This window comes from Scophthalmus maximus, chromosome 3 (assembly GCF_022379125.1).
Source record: "Scophthalmus maximus strain ysfricsl-2021 chromosome 3, ASM2237912v1, whole genome shotgun sequence".
NCBI classification, from domain to species: Eukaryota; Metazoa; Chordata; class Actinopteri; order Pleuronectiformes; family Scophthalmidae; genus Scophthalmus; species Scophthalmus maximus.
The window spans coordinates 244,878-272,500 of record NC_061517.1 but is presented as its reverse complement, the minus strand read 5'-3'; the positions used below and the strand labels follow the sequence as shown (position 1 = coordinate 272,500).

General features: G+C 47.3%; 3 protein-coding genes and 1 long non-coding RNA gene across 4 annotated transcripts in view; 2 read left to right on the top strand and 2 right to left on the bottom strand.

Moving 5' to 3' along the window:
- Window positions 1–1,211, top strand: part of LOC118317293 — an 8,158-nt gene extending 6,947 nt beyond the window's left edge. The window contains exons 3-4 of the long non-coding RNA XR_004795387.2: window positions 877–935; window positions 1,018–1,211. This is a non-coding gene — a long non-coding RNA (uncharacterized LOC118317293). The remainder of the gene's footprint in view (window positions 1–876; window positions 936–1,017) is intronic.
- Window positions 1–5,909, bottom strand: part of nol4la (nucleolar protein 4-like a) — a 25,908-nt gene extending 19,999 nt beyond the window's left edge. The window contains exon 1 of the mRNA XM_047331220.1: window positions 4,983–5,909. Coding sequence (XP_047187176.1) covers window positions 4,983–5,324 — 342 coding nt within the window. The 5' untranslated portion in view covers window positions 5,325–5,909. The remainder of the gene's footprint in view (window positions 1–4,982) is intronic.
- A 6,908-nt stretch (window positions 5,910–12,817) lies between these two features.
- dnmt3ba (DNA (cytosine-5-)-methyltransferase 3 beta, duplicate a) lies at window positions 12,818–25,361 on the top strand. Its single transcript, XM_035645093.2, has 26 exons — window positions 12,818–12,949; window positions 15,243–15,377; window positions 15,560–15,705; window positions 15,914–16,079; window positions 16,187–17,853; window positions 17,948–18,056; window positions 18,143–18,202; window positions 18,367–18,422; window positions 18,535–18,684; window positions 19,289–19,351; window positions 19,448–19,597; window positions 19,672–19,779; window positions 19,970–20,099; window positions 20,246–20,362; window positions 20,444–20,488; window positions 20,573–20,652; window positions 21,153–21,265; window positions 21,546–21,729; window positions 21,827–21,911; window positions 21,996–22,141; window positions 22,227–22,317; window positions 22,398–22,546; window positions 22,626–22,711; window positions 22,792–22,861; window positions 23,093–23,211; window positions 23,590–25,361. Exons 2-26 carry the CDS (start codon window positions 15,254–15,256, stop codon window positions 23,738–23,740), a joined length of 4,365 nt encoding a protein of 1,454 aa, XP_035500986.1. The 5' UTR covers window positions 12,818–12,949; window positions 15,243–15,253; the 3' UTR covers window positions 23,741–25,361.
- Window positions 24,459–27,485, bottom strand: LOC118316863 (stage VI sporulation protein D-like). The gene is made up of 2 exons (XM_035645110.2): window positions 27,340–27,485; window positions 24,459–26,854 (listed from the first exon to the last, which is right to left on the bottom strand). The coding sequence occupies exons 1-2, from the start codon at window positions 27,483–27,485 to the stop codon at window positions 25,888–25,890; spliced, it is 1,113 nt and encodes a 370-aa protein (XP_035501003.2). The 3' UTR covers window positions 24,459–25,887.
- Between the last annotated feature and the right edge of the window lie 138 nt (window positions 27,486–27,623).

The following is a 27,623-nucleotide window of genomic DNA, read 5'->3' as shown; positions in this document are numbered from 1 at the left end:
TTCTGGTGGTTCCAGTGATTCCGGTGGTTCCGGTGGTTCCGGTGGTTCTGGTGGTTCCGGTGGTTCTGGTGATTCCGGTGGTTCTGGTGGTTCCGGTGGTTCTGGTGGTTCTGGTGGTTCCGGTGATTCCGGTGGTTCCGGTGGTTCCGGTGGTTCTGGTGGTTCCGGTGGTTCCGGTGGTTCTGGTGGTTCCGGTGGTTCCGGTGGTTCTGGTGGTTCCGGTGGTTCCCGTCGGCCTGAGTATTTCCTGTGATGAGCAGCGTCAGAGATTCACTCTGCAGAAATAACATTAATGCAAATGCTGTGGAACAAAAGGCCCAGTATTCTTTTGACTCCGTGGCCTCTTGGGGGAAATGTGGACTAATTAATCAGATAATAATGATGATAATAACGTTGAGGCAAAAAGTTAACCATTTGGGACCCAGACCCAGATGAGAAGGGGTCTGTGATTTCTGGACGTCCCGAGAAAGACCTTTGTTCTGTTGCATCATACTGATCCTGAGAACCTGGTTTCATTATCGTGTCCTGTCACTGAATCACCGTGTGCTGGAAAATGTACAGTAAAACTTCTCAAAGCCTCAAATTTGATCTGATCAATATCAAACATGACAAAGAAAAAAAAAACAGCAACATTCTCTCACTTGAGAAGCTGCAACACAAAATGTTTGTCACTTCTCAACAAATCAGAAAGTCAATCTGAAACTGTCTGGACTGTTTCACGATATTCTGACATTTGATTTGATTCATCAATCGACTGTTTTACGTTTCAGCCCTCGTGTCTGATCATTGAGTTGATCAGTTAATTGTTTCAGCTTTAGGAAAATGTTTGGACTGATTATAGAAGTTATGTTGTGATGTTGATTGGACATGTTGCAGGTCGTGTGGAGAGTTTCTGTATGTGACGTGTGTGAGAGCATGTCCATCAAAACCCAGTGGTGAGGGATGTACAGAGATATTTACAGATTCTGGTTGGCATGGCAACTAAAAGCAACAGCTCAGTATTTGTATTTTTTTCAGTTTAAGCATCTCTTGTGAAACTGGCTGCACTCTGATTCTCCTCGTCTCGGGGAAGTGCTGGAGTCCGTGGACCCGCTCCGTGGACGAGAGAGGACGAGAGAGGACAAGAGAGGACGAGAGAGGACGAGAGAGGACGAGAGAGGACAAGAGAGGACGAGAGAGGACGAGAGAAGAGGAGAGAGGACGAGAGAGGACGAGAGAGGACGAGAGAGGACGAGAGAGGACAAGAGAGGACGAGAGAGGACGAGAGAGGACGAGAGAAGAGGAGAGAGGACGAGAGAGGACGAGAGAAGAGGAGAGAGGAGGAGAGAGGACGAGAGAGGAGGAGAGAAGAGGAGAGAGGAGGAGAGAGGACGAGAGAGGACGAGAGAAGAGGAGAGAAGAGGAGAGAGGACGAGAGAGGACGAGAGAAGAGGAGAGAGGAGGAGAGAGGACGAGAGAGGAGGAGAGAAGAGGAGAGAGGAGGAGAGAGGAGGAGAGAGGAGGAGAGAGGACGAGAGAGGACGAGAGAGGAGGAGAGAGGACGAGAGAGGAGGAGAGAAGAGGAGAGAAGAGGAGAGAGGACGAGAGAGGACGAGAGAGGAGGAGAGAAGAGGAGAGAGGACGAGAGAGGACGAGAGAGGAGGAGAGAGGACGAGAGAGGAGGAGAGAAGAGGAGAGAAGAGGAGAGAGGACGAGAGAGGACGAGAGAGGAGGAGAGAGGAGGAGAGAGGACGAGAGAGGACGAGAGAGGAGGAGAGAGGACGAGAGAGGAGGAGAGAAGAGGAGAGAAGAGGAGAGAGGACGAGAGAGGACGAGAGAGGAGGAGAGAAGAGGAGAGAGGAGGAGAGAGGAGGAGAGAAGAGGAGAGAAGAGGAGAGAGGAGGAGAGAGGACGAGAGAGGACGAGAGAGGACGAGAGAGGAGGAGAGAGGACGAGAGAGGAGGAGAGAAGAGGAGAGAGGAGGAGAGAGGAGGAGAGAGGACGAGAGAGGACGAGAGAAGAGGAGAGAGGACGAGAGAGGACGAGAGAAGAGGAGAGAGGAGGAGAGAGGACGAGAGAAGAGGAGAGAGGACGAGAGAGGACGAGAGAAGAGGAGAGAGGACGAGAGAGGACGAGAGAAGAGGAGAGAGGACGAGAGAGGAGGAGAGAAGAGGAGAGAGGAGGAGAGAAGAGGAGAGAAGAGGAGAGAGGAGGAGAGAGGACGAGAGAGGACGAGAGAAGAGGAGAGAGGACGAGAGAGGACGAGAGAAGAGGAGAGAGGACGAGAGAGGACGAGAGAAGAGGAGAGAGGACGAGAGAGGACCAGAGAGGACGAGAGAGGACGAGAGAGGACGAGAGAGGACGAGACAACACGACGCAAGACAACAGTCAAACAGAAAGGAAATCATTCTGTGTCCGACTTGAAAAGAGGCATCGACGGCGAGTCTGTTCGTCCGTGGCCGCTCTCTCTCTCTCTCTCTCTCTCTCTCTCTCTCTCTCTCTCTCTCTGTCTGTCCCGACACACTGAAGCCTCTTGTCTGCTTCACTGACAAGAAGAGACCTTCTCTGTCTGCACATCCCTGCCCCCACCCGGCCGGCCCCCAACCGACCCGCCCTCGCTCACTAACTTGGCACACCCCGAGAGCAGCTGCAGCGGGGGCCTCCACTGAGACACGCCCCCGGCCCTGCAGCCGTAGGAGGAGGCAGTGGCCATTGTGTGTGCGTGTGTGTCTGATTATGTGTGTCACTTTTCCAACGCCCTATTTATAAAACCCATGAACTCAACCTGAATCAAAAATCCTGCTCTCTAACACCTTGACATATAAATGTGTTGATTCGGACTCTTCATCAGACGCAGCTTGTGTTCGCTGAGGTTCTGTTTGATGCTGAAATCTCCCAAGAGGAGTCAAGGGGTGTTCCCCCCGACTCAAATCCTCAGTGAGGTTCAGATCCTCAGTGATGTTCAGATTCTCAGTGAGGTTCCACCATCAGACCTCAGATCCTCAGTGAGGTTCCACCATCAGACCTCAGATCCTCAGTGAGGTTCCTCCATCAGACCTCAGATCCTCAGTGAGGTTCCACCATCAGACCTCAGATCCTCAGTGAGGTTCCACCATCAGACCTCAGATCCTCAGTGAGGTTCCACCTGGAGGTTCCTCCATCAGACCTCAGATCCTCAGTGAGGTTCCACCATCAGACCTCAGATCCTCAGTGAGGTTCCACCATCAGACCTCAGATCCTCAGTGAGGTTCCACCTTCAGACCTCATATCCTCAGTGAGGTTCCTCCATCAGACCTCATATCCTCAGTGAGGTTCCTCCATCAGACCTCAGATCCTCAGTGAGGTTCCACCTCAGAGGAGGATTTCACCTCTGACCACATGAAACTGTCTGAAGGATAAACTCAGTCAGTTAATCAGGTGAATTCAGTCCAGTCCGATCCTATTGTTCAGTTTGTGTTGAAACTGTCTCCAGATGTTGATCCAACAGTCTGGTCAGTGGTTTGGAGGCTCCAGTTCAACTGTTGACAGGTGCTTCTATTATTTTGTTCACCTCACTAATGTCAGACTACATCGTCCAAAACCTCTGGAACAGTTAATAATAAATCATTTATCAACTGAGTGAGTTGTTTTTTTTTCCATAAGAACTGACGGAGCCACAGACACCAGCGTCTGATCAGATCAGAGGATTTAAATCTCCAGGTGTTTCACAGGTACAACAACCTGTGGAGTTTCAGACTGTTCATCTCAAATCAGACGTTTCATCTCTGATATCTGACAATTCTACTGTAAGAAAAGGTGATTCTGCTGTTTTTGTTGGGGGGGGGGGGGGGGGTTATTCCCCGGAGACTCTTTTTTAAAATGGAGGTTGGCACAGCAGCCCCCCCACCCCAACACCTACAGAGACATGGGCGCGCGTGCACGAGGGCCGCTGGGGATGACACTTCATCGCTCCCGTGCACCTGCAGCGCGCGACCCGGTGATCGTCCGGAGACGAGCAGGTGAGATGTGGGCGTGTCCATCGGTCCCGAGCGGAGCCTTTTGTTTCCGCCACAGACCCGCACGCGCTCTCCAATTACGCACAGCTGCGACCCTCTGTTAGCTGCAGACATGATGTTTTACACAGTTGAATCATATGAGCGTGATTCTATTGGAGATGAAATCTATCAATGTGCAAAGAGTTAAAGTGGGAACGTACAATGGGCTGAGCTGCAGCAGAGACTCGGTCCTGGACCACTCAGGTGTTGCCAGAGCAACGAGAGGCTGCGATGCGCATCCGGCGGCAGGACAATGAGAAGTGATCCTGAAACAGTCTCGACTGATCTGAGACCAGATCTTTGTTCTCACGGGAGGAGACACGGCTCAGACGGGACAGTGCGGCGCGTCCCCGAGGTGAATCAGAGCTGAGCAGAAAGGTGCATGTGTCAGGCTGTGTGTGTGTGTGTGTGTGTGTGTGTGAGTGTGAGTGGCGGGGGGGCGGGGGGGTACGGGACTGTACCCGGACGTACCCGACCCGCCAACATGCCGTTGCATTCACATGCACGCGCGCACACATCATCACCACACCGGCCCGGTTCCACCGAACAGAACATGTCGGTGACGGGACTTCACCCTCACCGGCGACATCACGCGTAAGAGCGTTTTACCTTCTACAACTGCGACTGCTGCCGGGAGGCACCGGCGTTGCTATGGCAGCAGGGGATGAGACGTGGGGGCTGCTCTGGTTGGGATGTGGACAAAGTGAATCTCTCTCAGAAAGACGAGGGCGAGTCGGGACGAAAAAACACGACGAGCTGTCGTTTTATTCATGTGACACGAGGCGCGTGCGTGCAGCCAGAAATAATGACAAGTTACAGGCGGCGACGGGACATCTCGTGCGCGTGTCCGTCACACACACACACACACAGACACTCACACACACACAGACACACACACACACACAGACACACACACACACACACAGACAAACGCGCACACACACACACACACACACACGCACACTTTACCGTTGACTTGACCGGCACGTATAGGACGGGTTTCCCGGGAGCTCCCTTCTTGTTGTGTTCTCCCAACACGTTGGTTCCGACCTGAAACCCTTTGGACTTCACCCAGAATTTGAATTTGGCGTTGATGTGGCTGCTGTCGACGTACACGCCGTCCGACTCGTCGTTCTGCAACAGTGTCTGCATGATCTTGTTATATTTTCTCCGGGTGACGGTCTTCGTTTTACCGGAGTCTCCATAAGTGCGGAGACACCAGTCCTGAAATTCACCGAACATCTCCGCCTCCAGCACGACCGGACTCCGGCTCCTTTTGGGCGCATCCACGCACGCCTTCCTCGTTGCCATCGCTCCCTCGCTCCCTCTCTGTCTGAGCCCTGGCTAATAAAGAACACACTTGAACGGGTCGATGTTTCCACCTCTGTCCCGCGTCCTGGGGGCTCGGTTCGGGGTGTGGGACGCTTCCTCCCCGTGGTTTCCCCGCTGAAGTGACCCGGACAGCAGCACACCTGTTTGCAGAGCAGTGCTGTCCCGAACCGCAGCGGTGAAAAATGTCACTTCCTCACATCCTCCGCTGAGGAGCAGCGAGGGGGGCGAGGGGGGCGAGGGGGGCTGTCCTACGCCGAGCGGGCAGATCCCACCTGTGCGTAAAAGCCTCTTCACCGAGACTCGGTCCTCGTTCCACAACAAAGAACCGACATGTGGGAACAAGCGTCGCTCTCGGTTCCTCTCGACCTTCCTCCTCTCATCCGACTCGGTCCTTCACGATGCGGATCCACATCCGAGCACCACGCGCCACCTGGTCCTGTCCGCTCCTCACACCTGTTTGAATGGGACGCGCTGTCCCGCCGTGCGCGCGCTCGCGCTCACACACACACAATCAATATGTACAGACTTAATTATTATGATACACATGTAGTTTGGATGTGTTTGTGACGTCACCTCCAACAGATTCTCAATAAAAGATAATTTGACAAATAATTTACAGTTTGACAAAGGAACGTTTTTTATAATAAATTATAAAAGGGATTTCAATTTTAAGTAAACAAAAACAATGTGATGAGTGAAATCTATAAACACGAACAGTTACAGATGTTGAGGAAGAAGAAAAAGATCTGTCTTTTCCCCCAGTGTGTAGTTCTGAGCCTGCGTGTGTGAGTGTGTGTGTGTGAGTGTGTGTGTGTGTGTGTGTGTGCGCGCGTGCGTGCGTGCGTGTGTGTGTGCGTGTGTGTGTGAGACTCTTCCTGGCCTGTGCATTATCGGCCCATGCTGGCGGTGGCTGCTGTTGCCATGACAGCAGCTCAGCTCGGCCGTGCAGAGAGAGAGTGGGATGCCCCGTCCTCATCCCCCCCTCCCCCCTTTCTTAACTACAAGACAAACATCCCAACACTCGAATAGAGACAAACTTCACGTGTGTGTGTGTGTTTGTTTCATTTCGTTTCATCACTTGTTCTCCTCTCAGGACGAGGAAACGAGTCATTGCTCTTATTCTTAAAGGTTCAGTTGTTGTTGTTGTCTTGATTTGGCTCTTGGCACCAAACTGTTACACATCTGGGTATTAATAATAATTTTCAGAGAACATAAGAAAAACTACAGGGAAAGTGCAGCATCTATCAAACACCTCTTCAGTTTTCTTCATTCAGTTTTTTAAGTGTTTTCAAGTTCTTCCACATTTTTAATGCTGTTTTTTTCTTTGATATATATATTACGATTTTTTTCCCGTCAAGTAAAACATCAAAAACTCTGCTGTAGTTTCTTTATGTTATCTGTGTAGAGGAGTATTGTCATTGGCACCTAAGTATTACAAAAGATGCTTAAACATTATTATATAAAACTCTAACCATGTTGCTTCAAGTATGTTTTCCAGATAATATTTCTGGACACACACGTACCTCATTCCCCGCTCCCTCTGTGCAGTCACGCCTCCTTAGTCCTAATGAGGCACAACTACCGTAATTACGCTCACAATCCCCCACTGAGCACAACACACACACACACACACACACTCACAGACACACACACACACACTCTAAAGAAACTGTCGACAGTGATACAGTCAAACAAATGAGGCTCATGAAATAGTAAAATGTTTGCTCCTAAAATCAATGTAAAATCTACTAGTAAAGTACAAGTACATAAAGTGTAATGTACCTATTGTAAGTCGCTTCGGACAAAAGCGTCTTCTAAATGAATGTAATGTAATGTAATGAAAACTGTACTCTATGAAGTACTTTAACAATAGTACTTTGTAAAGTACTTTAACAAGAGTACTCTGTAAAGTACTCTAACAATCACCAATGATCTGACTGAGTGTCACTCAGGTGCAGTTACACAACCAGTCGTCTGGTTGTGTTGTAAACAAACCGGCTGAAGTACAACCTGAGCAGAGGGGACACCACGGGGTCAACACAGGGGTCAACACAGGCCTTGGGGTCAACACAGTGGTCAACACAGGCTTTGGGGTCAAGACAGGGGTCAACACAGGCCTCGGGGTCAACACAGGCCTCAGGGTCAACAGGCCTCAGGGCCGACACAGGGGTCAACACAGGCCTCGGGGTCAACACAGGCCTCAGGGTCAACAGGTCTCAGGGTCGACACAGGGGTCAACACAGGCCTCGGGGTCAACAACGGCCTCAGGGCCGACACAGGGGTCAACACAGGCCTTGGGGTCAACACAGGCCTTAGGGTCAACAGGCCTCAGGCCTCGGGGTCAACACAGGCCTCGGGGTCAACACAGGCCTCAGGGTCAACAGGCCTCAGGGTCAACAGGCCTCAGGCCTCGGGGTCGACACGGGAGTCAACACAGGCCTCAGGGTCAACAGGCCTCAGGCCTCGGGGTCAACACAGGCCTCAGGGTCAACAGGCCTCAGGCCTCTGGGTCGACACAGGGTCAACAGACAGGTTCGTCCTCACTGGGCCTGGTGTTGATCTCAGTGTGATCAAGCCTGAGTGACAAGTTGATCCCTACTGCCCCCTGATGGTGGAGTTGAGAACTGCACCTCCTCTGTGTCATCCTGAACCGGGCCGGACCAACACATGAGTTGATATGATCCAGTATGTCTCAGTGAGTTATATTTTAGATTTTACGACTCATGAATATTATAATCTTATAATCTTTGCGGATTAAAGGGTTAATTCACTCTAATCACGTCCAAACATTTTCATGAAAATGACTGGTTATTCTATGACATCTTGGAACATCAGACACTCAGGTTCTTGCTGCCACATGAATTCAATGAAAATGAATAAAGTTGATGTTTTTAAATTAGTTTTACAGCTGAACACACTTTACAACAACTGTCCTGTAAAACTGTTGATGAAACTTTACAAACTTAGTGAACACACACACTTATGAAACATATTAAATATGTATACAGTATAACCATAATGGCACATATTAAAATAGTATTATAATTAGATTTTTCAAACTGTTGTTTGTAGATAATTTAAAATAAATAATAAATCAATGTCTCTGTGGTTTGTGTCCCATAATTCAGATGGTCCTTGTTTCACAGAATTTGATTTGGTTAATATAGAATTGATAAGCTCATATTGATGATATGATATTTGCAGCTTCCTGGTCAAGGGCTGAACATTACCTCATGGAGACAAAGTCAAGTTGCTTCCTCACATTACTGGAAAATATGACCGAATATATCTTTTTGTCTCTTTTTGTCCTGATCCTCCACATGTACACACTGTGAGATCTGAAGGATTGTTATTATTATTATTATTATTATTGATAAACACCACAGTGGTTTGTAGTGTTTGATGTGTGATAATTTTGTGAGGGGGCGGGGGGTCTGTTCTCTCATCATCTGCTCAGTCAGCCACAACACGGACCAGCCAGAAGTTGCATCATCAGTCTGACGTGGCGAGGCCGCGGTGCAACGCCAACACACTCTGACAGCCGCACGGGACCGAGAGGCGGGAGCAGAGAGCTGTGGGTCGGGGCCCGGGGTGACTACAGGCCGTCGGGACAGCACAGCCACGAGGCAGCCAGGAGATGACAGAATAGGCACAGTCGCCATGGAAACACATGCGGCCCAGGCAAATCATGGCAACTGGTAACTAAGTAACAGGAAACGACGGACCATAGAGGGGATGAGTCTGGTTAATCATGAAGAGAGGGGGAAGGACTCGCTTCCTCCGTCCCCACACAAAGCGGACTGACTCTGGATTAGTGTGAGCTATAGAGGAGGCAAACACCCTCCACCCTCCAGCATCAAGCCTCCACCCTCCAGCATCCAGCCTCCACCTCCACCCTCCACTATCCACCCTCCATCCCCCAACCCCCACCCTCTTTCACCATCACTTTCTTTGTAAATCCATGAGGGGGTGTAAATGAGCAAAAGCTGCCAGAGGAGGGGAAACAAGCTGGAGTGGCGCCATTAAACCCAGCTGTATGTGTGTGTGTGTATGTGTGTGTATGTGTGTGTATGTGTATGTGTCCAGACGGAAGCTACAGTTAAAAACCCAGGAGGTGGAGCTTCATCATGAGTGAAGCACATGTTCATCCACAACTGCAACTGTTAACAACTGAACAACAACTATACAGCATCTGTAAACAACTGTACTACAACTGCACAACAGCTTCACATCAACTGTACTACAACTGCACAGCACCTTCACATCAACTGCACAACACCTTCAGATCAACCGTACCACAACTGCACAACACCTTCACATCAACTGTACCACAACTGCACAACACCTTCACATCAACTGTACCACAGATGCACAGCACCTTCACATCAACTGTACCACAGATGCACAGCACCTTCACATCAACTGTACCACAACTCCACAGCACCTTCACATCAACTGTACCACAACTGCACAACAACTGCACATCTTCACATCAACTGTACCACAACTGTACGTCAACTGTTCCTGTGTCCGTGCAGTTTTGTGCAGTTTCATGCAGCCAGTGGTGGAAGCAGCACACAGCTGCGTGTTTCCTCAGTTTGCCTCATACACATTTTATGCTTTGGTGAGTTTTAACTGCAGCAGGAGGAAATCTGTGGGACTGACTCAAAATAAACTACATTGTCCGAGTGCATGGAGATAAAAGTACATGTCAGCCAGTGCAATGGTCAATGTGTCTATATGGTGCAAAGAGTAAATTACAGAGAGCATAAAGTAAAACTGATTGTTGATTTCGGTCTAATAGGAATAATATAGAATATCACCAGCCTCTTTCTTTACACGTTGAAAATATCTATAACACATGGACTATTGCATGTACTCAGTCGATCTAAAACTATATGAAAACTGTTTTTATACAGTACAAAAAAATTTCAGACATCTACTTGTTCGATTCTTCTCCCTCTACCCAGAGAGACTCTTTCCTTCATACACCTGGATATTACATGACTCAATAAATTAGCGAGTGAATAATTTTTCAGACATTCACACAAGATCAAATGGCGTAAGGAAATGAATGCGCTGTGGTTTGAGACGAGGATATGTGTTCTCCAGAGTGAATCATTTATAGAAATGGCTAAGCTGCGTCTGTCTTAATCATTGAGGCCCAAGAACTTGCAACATATAGACTATAGATATAGTTTAGCATTGAGAGAAGAGCTGCTGGCTGACGTGTGACAGCAGCTCATGTCTCTGTGTTTGTTTGACAAACCAGTGGAATTTAAGCACTGTTAGAATTAAGACTAAAATTCCTTGCTCTGACCTGTGAACCCAACAATTCATACGGAGATCTCAAAGTTATCAATCTCTCTTTAGATCTTTTTTATTTTTATTAGAGCGCACACATATATTCACACTCTCAACCACAAAACCTTCACTAAGACATTGGCCAGATGAAGAAAGGTGAACAAGCAATGTCTTGCTTTCTTTCTCTCCACTTAGAAGACCCTGTCCTTTGGGAGACTGGGCAAACCAAACATACCCTGACCGCTGTGACCCCTCTGTGACCCCGCTGCAGGCTCCGTACACTCAACACAGACGGTGTCACAAACGGCTGAAGTTATCTTCATTATGACATCATAAAGAGACTTTTCAGTATTAAAGCAATATTTTACATTGCAGCAGCATTTTCACATCAGCGGTTGTTCAACCCGGTATCAGTCCATAAATACTGAGCCATGTGACAGAATGTCAGCGCCCTGAGGACGCAGAGCGTCAGTGGTCAGACGTTAAGGTCCCATCTCTACGTTGGACATAAATTCAGACTCACACATTAGCCCCTGGGCCTCCGGAGACTCTCACTGACCTTGTTCATACACATGCATGACACAGAAAGGCTTTAAATCATGTTAGTCACACAAACCAAGTTCCAAGGCACAAAATGACACTTGGACCCTTGATAGTCAAACAGTCTCCCTGAAGACAAAAGGGTCAAACTGGAGGATGATTTTCCAAAACCTGGCAACCGAAGTGTCGTTATTAATAATGTGGCTTATAACTAACCTATAATAACGCATCAGTTATTGATTTATAAACCAGCTACAGTGACACATTTTGATTGGCTCTATGACTGTAATACTTAGATTTTTACTCCAGTATTGCCTTGGTAACATTTGCTTGTTTGTCTCATGAATATGATGTTGATGGTGTCGCGGCTGCAGGAGACAGCAAACTGTTTCAAGCAGGGGTCGCCATGGGGAATGTTTTCTTTTTCGAAATTAACTTTTTATTTATTTTGAGAATGAATCCAATTTATTCTTTGTTGTGTATTTGCGGGCAGGGATAATTTCCCCATTAGTTTGTGTCACTGTAACTCAATCAGTCCATTCTAAGACTGAATGAGAACTCTGTTGTTCATTCTTATATGTCAGATACAATTCATGATTAGTTGTAACTCTAATGTGGTTTACACGAGGTGTTCAGATGTGAGCCACAGTTAATGTGTTGAAGAGAAACTCGATCAGGGACAAACGGCTTCTCTTGTCCGCCGCTGGCGTCATGGCGGCGTCATGGCGGCCTTCTCCTCCGAGGCCTTGTCACAAGATGGCGAACAGAGACGTGGAACTGGGGCGATGTGTTCTTCTCTGTTCCGACAGGGCCGCGACAGGCACTGGTCCCCGGAGGGACACTGGACTTCCCGGGTCTGTTCCACCTGCTGAAGCGACAGTTACACACCGGACACGACGGACCGCGACATGGCCGCCATGACGGACCTGACCGGGACGACGAAGCGTGACGTGACCGTTGGTTCTGAAGAGAAGGTTTGAACTTCCCATCGTCCTGTCTGTGAGATATAGATCTATATAGATATAGATAGATAGATGTTTCAGCTTCAGCGGCGGCAGGAAGTCAAACAAGGGCTAAAGTAAGATCGAACCTCGGGGTGTGAAGCTAGTGACGTCAGCAGGTGCACTCGGCCACACGCGGGGACTCGGGCCGGAACCGGACAGGTGGAGGTGAACACGGGACCGGACCTGTCTGCGACACGACACACCAACGATCCAGACCAGTGTTATAACCACCGACTGCTTCATTAGACCAACCGACAAGACACTGTTCGTGCTGTTGTTGTGTGTGTGTGTGTGTGTGTGTGTGTGTGGTCGACGTATTGATCCATCAGATCAGATCCATCAGATCAGATCCATCAGATCAGATCCATGTTCATGGTCTGTCTCGTCCGGACGTCACGATGTGTCGTCATCTGAGGAACTAGCTCACATGCTAGCAGCGTGGTGCTCGCGGGTCAGACCAGCTGGTCCTGAGGAGGGGGGTCGGCTTCACACCGGCTCGTTTCACTTTGGACCACATGACTCATATTCATAACAGTCATCTTTTCGATTTACTTTAAATCGTCGTGCTCCTTTTTTTCTTTCCGCGTGTTGCTCGGTGACCGGGTCGTTTAACAAGCTGCCGCTCCGCCGCAGGAGGAACCTCCCGCCGGCCGCCGGTGGACCCGTCCCGGAGCAGGGCGCCACGGGCCGGTCGCAGCCCCGATGAACACGGTCTGGAGGCGGAGGAGGTTGTGAACCCGCAGGGGAACGACGGAGGTAAGTGATCGAACCACATGCAAACACAACCGGCCGAGAGGCGCGTTCCCGGCGAGGGGCACCCGGCCCCGGTCCGGCCCCGGTCCGGCCCCGATCCCGGTCCGGTCTCTGCAGCCTCACGACACAAAGACCGGCTCGAACAAACCCACGACCGCAGGACGAGCCCGTGAACCGGGACGTGTCTGTCTGGTGATGTTGTAATAACGTTCATACTCTCGGTGCTTCTCTGTGATTTCATCTGTGACCGACTGTTCGTGTAGAGACGGAACATGAGAACCAGGCTGCAGCATGTTCCTCTGTCTCACTGCAGCATGTTCCTGTCTCACTGCACTTTGTTCCTCTGTCTCACTGCACTTTGTTCCTCTGTCTCACTGCACTTTGTGCCCCTGTCTCATCTCGTCTCACTGCACTTTGTTCCTCTGTCTCATCTCGTCTCACTGCACTTGGTTCCCCTGTCTCACTGCACTTGGTTCCCCTGTCTCATCTCGTCTCACTGCACTTTGTTCCCCTGTCTCATCTCGTCTCACTGCACTTTGTTCCCCTGTCTCATCTCGTCTCACTGCACTTTGTTCCCCTGTCTCATCTCGTCTCACTGCACTTTGTTCCCCTGTCTCACTGCACTTTGTTCCCCTGTCTCATCTCGTCTCACTGCACTTTGTTCCTCTGTCTCATCTCGTCTCACTGCTCTTTGTTCCCCTGTCTCATCTCGTCTCACTGCACTTTGTTCCCCTGTCTCACTGCACTTTGTTCCTCTGTCTCATCTCGTCTCACTGCACTTTGTTCCCCTGTCTCACTGCACTTTGTTCCTCTGTCTCATCTCGTCTCACTGCACTTTGTTCCTCTGTCTCATCTCGTCTCACTGCACTTGGTTCCCCTGTCTCACTGCACTTTGTTCCTCTGTCTCATCTCGTCTCACTGCACTTTGTTCCTCTGTCACACTGCACCATGCTCCTGAGGAGAGAAACAAGTTGTCACGTTAAAGCTCAAGTTCCCTTGTCAGTGAAAGTTGTGCAACGGGGACGTTCGCGGCAAAAAATGGACAACGCGAGATTTCACTGACGCGTCCTCCACATGGGGGGGAGTGGCTCTGTGTCGCTCTCTGCTGCAGAACAACACATGTCTCAACAACACACGAGTAAACAACAACACAAAACCAAAAGCTGCAAACATAGTGGTTGTTGACAGCAGGGGGTCCAGCACACCAGTACCAGTCAGTCACAGGACGAGGTTCACACTCTCACATACGCTCTGGCAACACTGACAGATATGTTTTATGTGAATGACAGGCAATGTGAAAATTCTCTGATGAAAAGATGTGTTTATGATGGAGATGCTAAGTCTGGGTCTTGTATGAGAAACACTGAACAACCGTGTGGGCGCACATTTAAACACCAGGTCCAACAGAGCCATGTTACTAATAAATAGTCTATTACTAACATGAATATACCTACTGTAAATGAAGGATTGAATTAGTAAAGTAATATTTCTCCTCCCAACATCATTAACCCACAGTGGAGTCATTGTGAGGCCTCATTAAACACAAAAAGCATTAAACACTCAAATAAGGTAAATAAGTTTATAAGGTGGAAGAAAAGCGCCAATGTTGTACACGGTGAGACGGACCGGTGGGTCCAGACTCCAAAGGATGGAGTGTTTACAACTTCCTGGGAGTGGCAGGAAGCGCAGGGAGCAGGGTGTGGTGGCTTCATGGAAAACAAAGAAATGAGACGCGTGAATTATTGTCAACAAGCTGTAGTGTGAGGTGCTGGCTTCACCATCTGTCAGTGTCGTGTCCATGAACACGTGGACGAGCCGGGTAGTGCCGCAACCAGCGGCTATGTTCATTATCGATTAATCTGACGATTATTTAATCGATTAGTTGTTTGGTCCATAAAATGTTGATTGTGTTACCTAAACCTCAACATGATGTTTTGTTCTGTACCCAAACTAAAGATTCAGTTCACGGTCAGAGAGGAGCAAAGAAACCAGAAGATATTCACATTTAAGAAGCTGAAATCAGAGAATTTGGATTTTTTCTTCTTGAATCGATTAATAAATTATCAAAATAGTTGGCGATTAATTTAGTAGTCAATCACTAATCGATTAACTGTTGTAGCGATCAAAAAGATTGATGTATAACCCTCCACATTCTGTGCTGCAGCTGGCAAACGATCAACACATATTGTGACTTTGTTTTGAACAGACTGAAAATAAGGAATTGCAAATTATGTAATCAATTTTAATTCTCTGCGTTTAATAATAAAAATGTGATTATTGTTGTTTTCTTTCCTAGAGAGCTTCAAGATGGCGATGACGGTGGTTGTGACTCCAGATTCCTCCAGTGTTAAAACCAGCCGCTTTCAGTTGGTGACCTGGATCAACGACCTGCTGAAAACTGACTTCAAAGACGTGCGGGAGATGGGTTCAGGTGATTCATCAGTATAAACATAAGATACGCCACGTTTAAATAATCCTGAGCTGCTACAAGCTATGAACTGATGTGTTTTGGACCAGTCTTAAATATCGCAGGAAGTTAAAGTAGCAGCAGAAAGAGTCTGAGTGGTTGAGACCAGGTGGTCACGCCTGCTGCTCTCTGATCTGTCTGTACAGGTGCGTGTCACTGTCAGATGATGGACTGCGTGATTCCGGGCTCTGTTGACATGACCAAGGTGAAGTTTGATGCTCAGGGTGAGGACGAGTGTAAGCACAACTTCCGTCTCCTCCACGAGGCCTTCAGCAAGAGCGGCATCACCAAGGTACGAACTTTTCATCCAGCAGCGGAGCAGCAAGAGTTTTTTGTGTCTTTCTCTGTCACTGACGCCTTCTTCTGTCCTGCTATTTGTTTTTCAAATGATGGATGCTCCCTTTTGGATCAGATCTACATTTCATAAAAGTCTAGTCCTGTTGTTCAATAAGGAATTTATGCTACTTTCTAAATGTTTCCATGTCTCTGTCTTGATTTAGACTATCCCAGTGGAGGAGCTCATTAAAGGGGACCTTAAAAGCAACTTGGAGACCCTGAAGTGGTTCAAAGCTCTCTACGTAGCAAACGTGAAACGTGAAGAATACGACCCAGTGAAAGCTCGGGACAGTCACGACATCAGCGCTATCGTGGGATCTCCACAATCACGTAAATACAACTTCACATTTTCTTTCTCTGTGATAATAGAACAAGTGTTTTGATCCTCACGGTCACTGAGCGATGTGCAGTAATGGTGTTTTCTCTCACTTTAACAGGAAGATCTAAGTTGGAATCAGACACAGAAGAGAATGGAACAAATTTCCCCTACACTGAAAAGTGGAAGAGTATTTTTGACTGGGCTGAACGTAGTTCTACTGGAGAGCACTGCACCTACTGCAGCACCTGTGCCAGAAATCTCAACACGTTTCGTAAAGGCCTGCCTGAACTCCGGCGACACGCGGAGACGAAACGACACAAGAAACTAACACAAATTTCCAGGAATGCCTGTCGACGCTCCGAGCGGCCGCCCTGTAGCGACGCCGCTCTCCGGTTTATTCACAAACACTGTTATAACGGCTCTGCCAAAGGGGAAGAGGTGTCTGTGCAGTTTGCTCGCAGCAAGCTGGGGCTGCAGTACCCTAAAGATATCACATCCGTCTGCCAGCACACTCCATACTGCATATACGTCTACGAAGGGGTGACCGTGGGACAGGACGACACCATCTCTGTGGTACTTGTTGGGTTCTTCGACGTGGACACCTGCAAGCACTGCGTCAGGTTTCTGGATGCTCTTCAGTCAGAGGAGGCGGCAGCGGTGGGGGATACCTTGAAGAAGTTCGGGTTACCCACAGAAAACCTTGTAGCCGTTTACCTGGATGGTAACGGTGCGGCCTCAGAGCAGATCTGCTCGCAGCTCAGGGAACTCAACCCCAACATACTGGCCGTAGGAGGGCTGTACAGAATCGGTGATGCTGCATGTCATGCTGGGGTTAAGAAGCTGTCCAATCAGGCTCAAGGGCTGATGGCAGACATCCACGCCCACTACTCCTCCTGTTCTATGAAGGATGACAACCTCAAGGCTCTTTTTGGATCCGATGTCACTGTGGACACTCCATTGATTCATATCAACACCAGCTGCCTTAACTTTTGCCTTTTTGTCACAAGAATGTTGGAGATGTGGACAGATCTCATATCGTACTTCAGCTCTCGTGACAAGGACGATGGCGAAGCCAAGTTGATCTGCTCCCAGCTGCAGGATCCCACGGTCAGGGCCTCGTTCATGTTCCTGGACCAGGCCTTAGAGCCGCTGCTCAGTTTCCAGAAGCATGTGCAGACACGGGAGGGAGTTCCTCAAGCTGATGTACTGCTCATCCTCGTAGAAGCCGCTAAACTGCTGAGCACCTACACCTCCTACTTCCTTCATCCTCAAGCTGCTGTTCGCTTCCTCAAGGAACTCGATGCCCAAATCCTCAAGAACAAGAAATTCCACCTGTCAAGCCCTACACTCAATCTGGGTGGGAAAGGCGTGGAAGACTTCCTGAAGGAGTCGGAGGCTGAGAAGACACTGCCAATGTTCAAAGAGGAGGCGTTGTGTTTCTACGTGGCACTGACAGGCTGCATCGCAGAGAAGATGCCTCTGAGCGACGGGCTGCTGAGGAGCGCAGCTCAGCTTCTGGACCCAAAGAGCAGGACAAAGGTGACGGGAGAAGAAGTCGGGGAGATCGGGACCAAGCTGGGACTCTGCAGTTCCCCCGAGGAGGTCAACCAGCTCACCAGTGAGTTCCTCCAGTACCAGCTGTCAGAGGAGGGAGACGAGTCTTCGGTGGATAAACACTGGGCCAGAATCCTGAGCGACACCAAGCCGACGGCGTTCAGGAAGCTTGTGTTGAGCCTGTTGTCTCTCCCCCGTCCTCCGCTCCACGCTCAGAAGGTTTTTACTCAGGTATGTAAATGTGGGAGCTGCATCATCATTTTTGTCTGCACTTATTTTATTTTTTTTTGGGCGCGTTCAATTCATTTAGTATTTCCTGTCTCAGGCCTTGGAGAACGGAGAAGCTGCACTGTTCTCCGAGAGTGACGCCTTCACAGAGAGCGAGTGTGACGCCACATCCGACAGCGCCCTCTCCGATGGCACCGGCCACAAACGTGAGAAACAGTTAACAAGTTTAATAATCTGATGAATAAAAACTTTTTACTTGACGATGACGTCACTGGATGATCTGATTTTCTAGGAGTAAATGGTCGCAGTATGAGAGTGAAGAAGTGTGAAGTCCGGCTCACAAAGATGAACCGTAAGAAAAAATATTTTAACTTTTTTAAGTGTAATTTTACTTTGACATTTATTTTGTAAATTGGAGCAAATCGTCACTTTTAACAGAGAAAAGTTTGAGATGTTTAGTCTGTGTGAAAACAGACGTCTAAAACGTTGAGTTCTACTTTCTGTTTCCTCCCAAAGGGCAAAAGAATGAAAACGATGATGAACCAGGAGAGAACGGCTTCTTATCCAACGAGGTACAAGATTTTCCTTTATGACCAACGTCGTCGCTGCAGTAGATGACGGTGTGTGTGTGTGTGTGTGGGTGTGGGTGTGGGTGTGGTGTGTAATGAGTGTGTTGTCTCTCAGGGGACCAGTAGGGGAGCTTGTGGCTGGGAGAGCAGCTTGCGCCAGAAGCCTCAGGCCCGTACAGTGTTTCAGGCTGGTGCTCACAACTGGTCCAAACCCGTAGATCTTGATCAGGACAGCAAAAAGGGTCCGTCGTCCCAAGAGGAGGTGGTAGGTGTTCTGACGGATACTGACAGAATACAGGCCTCTGACACCAAATAAGATGAACCCGAGGTGTGAGCGTCCAAGCATCAGGCTGCATGATCAATCAAATCCAGAAATCCAGATTTAGTTTCAACAGATGCTTTAAATAAAAAAATGAATCCCAACTAAAATCCAACAAATTACCTGAAAAGGGCAAACTTATAACAATGATCATTTCCTTCTCTTACTGCAAATCCACATCAAAAGCACAACATCTGCTTCAGGTAGACTCGTCTTGAATTCAGTTTCCTCAAGAGGATTCATAAATGATCAGAATCCAGGTCGAACGTTGGGGCTTCTGATGAATCAGAAAGTGATGTCGCCAGCTCTCGGGTCTAAATTCAATTTACTGAAATCGTTTCAAACCAGTGGAAACGACATTAGTGCTGCTGATTTTAACAAATGTCATCTGACTTTAAATATCAAAACTGAAACTGGGATTGGTGGTAAATTTAAAAATGCCGTCATCTAAAGTTACCATGAAATATTACAACTGTAATGTTTATTTTGTATGAAATAAAAAGTTTGTACCTTTGACTTTTCTTTGTTGTTAATTTTTGTTGACTCTCAGACTGAAGAGTCGTCATCATCCAGTAAGTCGACACCGAGAGGACGGAGGAAACACGTCTACCAGGTCATTACATCACGTCACACCAAATGTCCAAATGCCTTCAAGATGAACATGCATTTTTAATTAATATCTGCTTCTCTCGTCGTTTGGCGTCTGCAGGACGGGAAAGGGTTTCTGTCCGGAGAACTGGTGTGGGGGAAGGTGAAGGGCTTTTCCTGGTGGCCTGGTCTGGTGATGCCTTGGAAAACTAAGGCGGGTCCGCCGGGCATGCGGCGGGTGGAGTGGTTTGGAGACGGGATGTTCTCAGAGGTGAGACGTGCTGGAGCTGCATAGACACTTCACTAGATCAGCTGGATTTTAATCATCGTTTCATTCTGTTGCAGATTTACACAGAGGGTCTCCTGCCGTTCGCTGCTTTCACCAAGTGCTTCTGTAAAAATTCCTACGCCTGCTTGCCCATCTACAAAGAAGCTATCTACCAAATCATCGAGGTAAGAGACAAAAACATTTAGTGCTGCATCCTATCTCGTACTGTTTTTATGTCTGATGTTGCTACTTTATTGAATCCAAGTGGAAACAGATGAATGAAGAGGACGTTTGTCCTTAACTGGATGAAACCAGAAGGTGTGTGGATGTTGGAGAATCAGTGTGTCAGTCTCTGTTAACATCTGTGATCTGCAGCTGGCAGCCGAGCGATGTGGAAAATCTTTTGCTGAAGCCGGAGGAGATAAAGGGAAAGAGCTAAAGTTGATGCTGGACTGGGCATTAGAAGGATTTCTGCCTTCAGGACCTGAAGGATTCTTACCTCCTGGTATGAACATACGTTAACTTAACAACAGCTGATCCACAGTCAAACACATAGTGTCACACAATGAATTATAAAATGTTACTATGTTGATAACGAAGAGGAACGTAAAAATATACTATTCTTTGATTCCATCGTTGTCTGATCTTCAGATTCTGCTGCTCACATTGAGTCTTCGGACTCAGTGCTGTCCGACTACCAGCCCCCGGCTAAAAGGAAATATGTTCTGAAGAATAAGGCGATTGCTCCTGCGACCACGTACAGTCGAGGTATGTATCTGTTTCATGAGAGTGAACGTTCAGGATCATCATCATCATCATCGTAACTTGTTTTATTCTTTCACGTTACAGAATCATCTTTAGCGATGGTCAAACATAAAGGACAAAATATTGAAGGTAAGTTTTTTGGAAGGAGTTTTTGTAAATCTTAAAATATAAACATAAAATTCTTAATTGTATGATAATGACTTGTTATTTCAGATTTCTGTTTGTCATGTGGATCCTCTGAGATTGACGCGCTGCACCCGTTGTTTGAAGGTGGTCTGTGTCTAAAGTGCAAGGTAATCAACAACCTAACAAGCAGACAACCTCACAACCTCACAACCAGACAACCTGACAACCTCACAGCCAGACACCTAACAAGCAGACAACCTGACAACCTAACAAGCAGACAACCTGACAACCTAACAAGCAGACAACCTGACAACCTCACAACCAGACAACCTGACAACCTGACAACCTGACAACCAGACAACCAGACAACCTGACAACCAGACAACCTAACAAGCAGACAACCTGACAACCTAACAAGCAGACAACCTAACAAGCAGACAACCTGACAACCTCACAACCAGACAACCTCACAACCTGACAACCTGACAACCTGACAACCAGACAACCTGACAACCTGACAACCAGACAACCTAACAACCTCACAACCAGACAACCTGACAACCAGACAACCTCACAGACAGACAGGTTGTCTGTCATCTGACCCGTCTGTCCACTTCAGTGTGTGAATGTTGAAACTCCATCACAAACACATTGTCACTGTTTGTAGGAGAACTTCACAGAAACGTTGTATCGATACGATGAAGATGGTTACCAGTCGTACTGCACTGTGTGCTGCGCCGGGCTGGAGGTCATTTTGTGCGGCAACGCCAGCTGCTGCAGGTAAACGTGGAACGTTCTCATTTAGTTTTATATGGGTTATGGATTATGTAAGTATAATTCAGTTAGTCAGCAATTTAAAGCCCCAACGTTCGACCTGGATTTGTTTACATCTGGCAAATTGGTTCAATGAAAAGTTTGAAGAATTTCAGTTCAGGGTTGTTCAGTGAACCATGGAGTTACATTAATACTGAAAAAACATAAAAATCTGATTATCCTCTGGAGTACAAGAAGCATTTTGATATGATTTCTAATGAGGATAATGGACATCTGTCTCTCCCAGATGTTTCTGTAAGGACTGTGTGGACATCCTGGTGGGAGCGGGAACCTTCGACAACCTCAAAGACGTGGATCCGTGGAGCTGCTACATGTGTCAGCCGGCACAATGCGATGGGAACCTCCGACTCAGGCCCGACTGGAGCGTCAAGGTCCAAGATTTCTTCGTCAACAACAGCGCCATGGAGTTCGTAAGTGACTAAGATACTTCCTCTCTAAACACACGTGTAAAGACCTGTAGCAGGTACAGAACACGTGTTCAAGTTGTATTTTCTTTTTGAATCCCAGGAGCCTCACAGAGTTTATCCCTCCATCCCTGCGGCTCAGCGCCGGCCGCTCAAGGTGCTCTCGCTGTTTGACGGCATCGCAACAGGTTGGTTCATCTTGTCGCCGTGTAAACGAGGCTGAAGAACACGTTGATGTGAACATGGGTTTTAACCTTGTGGCATCCTGACAGGATACCTGGTGCTCAAAGACCTGGGCTTCAAGGTCGAGCGCTACATCGCCTCAGAGATCTGCGAGGACTCCATCGCTGTGGGGATGGTCAAGCACGAGGGGAAGATCGAATACGTCAACGACGTTCGCACCATCACGAGGAAACACGTGAGTACGAGCTCGTGTTCATCAGTTTACAGCGAGAGTATGTGAAGACAGAACTGAGCTTCAGCGGTGTCGTTGTGTGTTGCAGTTGGCTGAGTGGGGTCCGTTCGATGTCCTGATCGGAGGAAGTCCCTGTAACGACCTGTCCATGGTCAACCCTCTGAGAAAAGGATTATTTGGTAACTTCGGTTAAAGTGAACAAATGGTTTCTGATCAAATAATGTCACTGTAGTGACATCATACTCTTTGACACCTGCAGAGGGCACCGGGCGGCTCTTCTTTGAGTTCTACCGCATTCTGACGTTGCTGAAGCCAAAGGAGGGCGATGACCGTCCGTTCTTCTGGCTGTTCGAGAACGTGGTTTTCATGAGCGCCAACGACAAATCAGACATCTGCAGATTCCTGGAGGTCAGATGATATTTAATAATGATGATGTCACAAAGATCTTCCTGCTCATCACTCGAGTCCCTTCTTTTTGTTCTTCCAGTGTAATCCCATTCTCATTGACGCAGTGAAAGTCAGTCCTGCTCACAGAGCGCGATACTTCTGGGGAAACCTCCCCGGCATGAACAGGTGACGATGGACACAGTCATATTCACGTCTTCATGTTCTCACACAGAAACAATGTGTTTGATTCACTGTTTCGTCTTCAGGCCTCTGGCGACGTCTCTGGACGACAAAGTGTCTCTGCAGGATTGTTTGGAAATCGGACGCATGGCGAAGGTACAAACAGCTCGTTCAATTTTAATAACTCATAATCCATCGACCTCACGTCCTTGTGGGGTTTCCATTGTAAACTTAAATAATTATAACAAGAGAAATGATTGTAAAACAAAACAATGTATGGTAATAACTAACGTCAGCTGTTTTGTCCCTCCTGGTTTTCCATCATACCCTCGTACATATAGAAACTGAAAACGTCGGAATAAGTATTTCTAAATTCTCTTCCTTCAGTTTGACAAAGTTCGCACCATCACGACCAAGTCCAACTCCATCCGACAGGGGAAGATGGGCCCGCTGCCCGTCAGCACTGGGGGCAAGGACGACTACCTGTGGAGCACGGAGATGGAACAGTGAGTGAACTAACCAGTCATCTCTCCACACTGGGAACTTGAAATTATGTTTCTGAATTTAATTCTTCAAAATTTCAACAGCAGATTATAAAATGTCTAAAAGTTATAAAATTCAAATTATATGAATTTGAGTTGCGTAAATTTCAAAAGGTCGAACTCAGATCCCAAATTCAGATGCAACATCCAGGAAGGAAAATCAATCGATTGTGTGAACTCGAACAAACATCCAGCCGATCATGGCCGACAGACTGACGTTGTGCTCCATGCCGACATGTTTAGTCGTGTTCAGACGAGGATGTTCACTAACTTCACTTTGGTCTTTTGAGAAACGTCTCACAACACATGAGATGATCTGATGTTTGTGTTTGACTCTTCCAGGATCTTTGGTTTCCCCAAACACTACACGGACGTGAACCACATGGGCCGGATGCAGCGGCAGCGGGTCCTGGGTCGGTCCTGGAGCGTCCCCGTCATCCGACACCTCTTCGCTCCGCTCAAGGATTATTTTCAATGTGAACAACAACAGTGAGTCTTACGTAAAACTTTTATACATTTCTACGTTCTGAGCTTTTAGACCAGTTCATCCAGTGAGTCGAGTCTGATCCGCTCTCCGGCAGCGACTCGACAGGTCTGATGAACATGGATATGAATCATGACGTTAATCATCAGGTTCACTACAGACGTTTTTTAATGATCAGAACAATCTGCCATCCATTATCATGACGAAGGTTTTTACACATCTGAGATCAACATAGGACTTTTAATAAACACATCAACCTTCTTACAGCAGCATATTTACTGCACACTGGTCAAATGTTTCCCTCAGCTAAAAGAGTGAATATTAATAACTCAAGTTATTAATGTGGTTATTGTTCCTGATGTCAACACCAGTTATTCAGGACCTTTCGTGGTTTCTACCTCAACACGGATTCATCAGTTCTGCTGTTACACTTTTTAAATCTGTATTAATTTATGAAAAACTTTGATTCTCTTTGTATTTCATATTGTTGTAATCTCACCTGGGATTGTGAATTCTAGTATAATCATGTTCATCATCAGCTGCAGTTAATCTCATCGCTTTTACCTCCAGTGGATTTTTTTATACTTTTTTAACTACTTATTTATAAAAAACCAACGAGAACAAACGGTTCATCAATATTTCAGCTGGAGCATCTGTGATATGACACATGAACCATAATGTAAAGTGTGTTCTGCTTTAGACACGAGGCTTAAAGGACCGTAACAAGTTTTAATTACAAATACTTTTATTATCGTGGTTTTAAAAACAAGACAGAGACTTGAATCTTCCTCAGGTCGAACTGTTCTATCAGTCAATGTAAATGTCTGTGCTGCATTATAGACATCATCACTTGATCCACTGATTATTTTATATTAATAATCATTTTGTCTTAAATGCCAGAAAACTGTGAAAACTGAAACTTTGTCCGAAACTGAAACGTCATCGTCAAACCGAAACCAAAAGAACCAAATATTACAAGTAAACTGAGTCACAGAACAATAAGAATCATCTCCTTACATCAAACCAACCGGAGCTGAACCGTAAAAAAGAGAATCATCAATTATCAAAAATGTTTTATCACATCTCTCCTCACACAAAAAATGTTTTGTTGTAAACTGATTTTCATTCCACTGACGAAGAAGCAACAACGTAGAGATCAGACGATCACAAAGAGGCTGATCATTGATCAACAGAGTCATTACAAATAATATTCATGTGCAGCCCTGCTACAAAATCAGTGACAGAACTTGTGGTTTGCATATTCATATACACGAGTGTAATATTTCATGTTTGAATTCTCCTACTTTACCTCGTCGACTGTTTCCTGATGGTGCTACGCTAAAGGTGCTAATGGTGCTAACTCTGCCCTCACAGGCTCCAGGTCAAAGGTGAACTTTTCTTGTAGTTTTGTTTTTGTTTTGCAACTGTGTGTATTTTTTATGAAGAGTCTGTGACATAGGGAAATATTAGTGTGATGAATATTAAGGACATGATGGATTTATCCAGCGTCATGAACATGTTGTTTGTGTTTGTGTTTAGTTTTTTTCCATCATTTCAATTTGTTCTGACTGATCATGTGAAAAGAAGTTTTGACTTCAATGGGACTAATAAACATGTTTTATAAAACCAGTATTAACGTGTAGTTACTGAAACTCAGACGATTATTATTATTAATCTACAGAAGAACCTTCGGCTTCATGTTTGACGTCAACGTTCCTCCAACTCGATGGTGAATCATCAGTAATGTCTGTTGATAGGAACCTTTCACAGTCAGACGCAGCGTTAGTTTCTCAGATCTTTGGATTCACGTCTTCAAACATTATATTTTTCCAGACTTATCCAGACCTGGAAAATAATGAAATCAAATTCCATACTTTCCCATACTGCGTAGGAACCCTGGAACTACCACAACTCAAAGTAATTAAAACAAAGTAGTAGAATGATATCAACACACACTTGGTTCTGTCTCAGTCTGGGTCTCATGAGGGTTCTGACTCGACCCAGACGGACGGTCCACTAAACGTTCTCCGATGTTTCTGTGTCACGTTAAATGTTCCAGACCAACAACATGTCAACTCCTCGTGAAGATGGAAGTTTTCATTCTTTTTTATCAGAAGTTATTGATTTTGATGCTCAGAGCGATAAAGACGAAGCGGTCACTCGAAGGACAAAGCCGTTTCCCAGGGTTTGAGTTTCCTCTGCATCCGAGCCGGAGTGGGACTCTGGTTGCTCGGGGTTACATCAAGTTTTACTGCTCCGGGCAGTTCCTGTCCGTCCTGAATCAGTCGCATCACCTCCGCAAAGGAAAGCTGCCTCACCTGGGAAGTGTCCGCAGCTCGGTCGTGTTCCCTCACCTGGGTCTCTGCAGGAGCGTCCGTGGCCCGGTCGTGTTCCCTCACCTGGGTCTCTGCAGGAGCGTCCGTGGCCCGGTCGTGTTCCCTCACCTGGGTCTCTGCAGGAGCGTCCGCGGCCCGGTCGTGTTCTCTCACCCGGGTCTCTGCAGGAGCGTCCGCGGCCCGGTCGTGTTCCCTCACCCGGGTCTCTGCAGGAGCGTCCGCGGCCCGGTCGTGTTCCCTCACCCGGGTCTCTGCAGGAGTGTCCGCGGCTCGGTCGTGTTCCCTCACCTGGGTCTCTGCAGGAGCGTCCGCGGTCCGGTCGTGTTCCCTCACCTGGGAAGTGTCCGCAGCTCGGTCGTGTTCCCTCACCTGGGTCTCTGCAGGAGCGTCCGCGGCCCGGTCGTGTTCCCTCACCCGGGTCTCTGCAGGAGCGTCCGCGGTCCGGTCGTGTTCCCTCACCCGGGACTCTGCAGGAGCGTCCGCGGCCCGGTCGTGTTCCCTCACCCGGGTCTCTGCAGGAGCGTCCGCGGCCCGGTCGTGTTCCCTCACCCGGGTCTCTGCAGGAGCGTCCGCGGCCCGGTCGTGTTCCCTCACCCGGGTCTCTGCAGGAGCGTCCGCGGCCCGGTCGTGTTCCCTCACCCGGGACTCTGCAGGAGCGTCCGCGGCCTGATCGTCACTGAGATCACCATGTGAATCCGGCTGCTCGGCCCGGACGTCCTGAGGTGTCACACTAGGAGAAGCAGAACGCCACAGTTTGAACCTGGTCCGGTCGATGGGCTCAACGAACCTGGAGATGACAGAGAGAATGACCAACAATTAATTTTCTGTGGTAACAAAACATTAAATATTTGAGAAAAAAGAACAAAGTCACGAAAAAAAAGAACCTGAATGTGAAATCATAAATAATTATATAAACTGCTTTTTACTCTGAAATGTGGTGAGAACATTACTGTACATATGTATTGTATTATATGTCAAAAATAAAGGTTCTGCATTAATATACATATTAAAGTATGAGAGTAAATTATAAGAAAGAAATACAGGAAAAAACGTTGTCGATTTTTCAACAGTATTTTTCCTTTTTTCCTTATTAAAATCTGGACACTTGTCATAAATGTGATCTTATAATGTTGTTTATTATTCTGCTCTGTGACTTTATGATTTGTTGTTTTAAAGATCAAATTGATGAAGAGAAATAAAACATAACGCTGTTACAATTTCGTCTTAGTCACTGATAAGAACCGGAAGTGACGCAGCACAGATCTCACAAACCTATTGTAGAAGAAGAGCTTCACGTCCTCTACGTCACTTTCTCCTCTGCTGCTGCTCGACTCGTGTAGAACCGTCAGTCCGTCCTGGAACCTCCGATCTGAGCCGAAGTCATACGAGTGAAACCGGAGGAAAACACGCTGCTCCATCTCCGCTCGGGCTCATCAGATCCTCACTCACCCATAGATAAATATATTAATAATATTATCTATAATATTGATATATCTATGGTTTAAACTGTCTATTCTCTACGCTCCCCACTTGCCGCGCAGCAGCACTTCCGGAAG

What these genes read in the sequence shown, in the direction of transcription:
- dnmt3ba (XM_035645093.2), top strand. Translation starts at nt 15,254, where the DNA reads ATGGCGATGACGGTGGTTGTGACTCCAGATTCCTCCAGTGTTAAAACC. An exon ending in CGTGGGATCTCCACAATCAC is followed by an intron (nt 16,080 to 16,186) that starts GTAAATACAACT and finishes TCACTTTAACAG; the next exon opens with GAAGATCTAAGTTGGAATCA. An exon ending in GGCAACGCCAGCTGCTGCAG is followed by an intron (nt 21,266 to 21,545) that starts GTAAACGTGGAA and finishes TGTCTCTCCCAG; the next exon opens with ATGTTTCTGTAAGGACTGTG.
- LOC118316863 (XM_035645110.2), bottom strand. Translation starts at nt 27,485, where the DNA reads ATGGAGCAGCGTGTTTTCCTCCGGTTTCACTCGTATGACTTCGGCTCA. An exon ending in AAGCTCTTCTTCTACAATAG is followed by an intron (nt 26,855 to 27,339) that starts GTTTGTGAGATC and finishes TGTCATCTCCAG; the next exon opens with GTTCGTTGAGCCCATCGACC.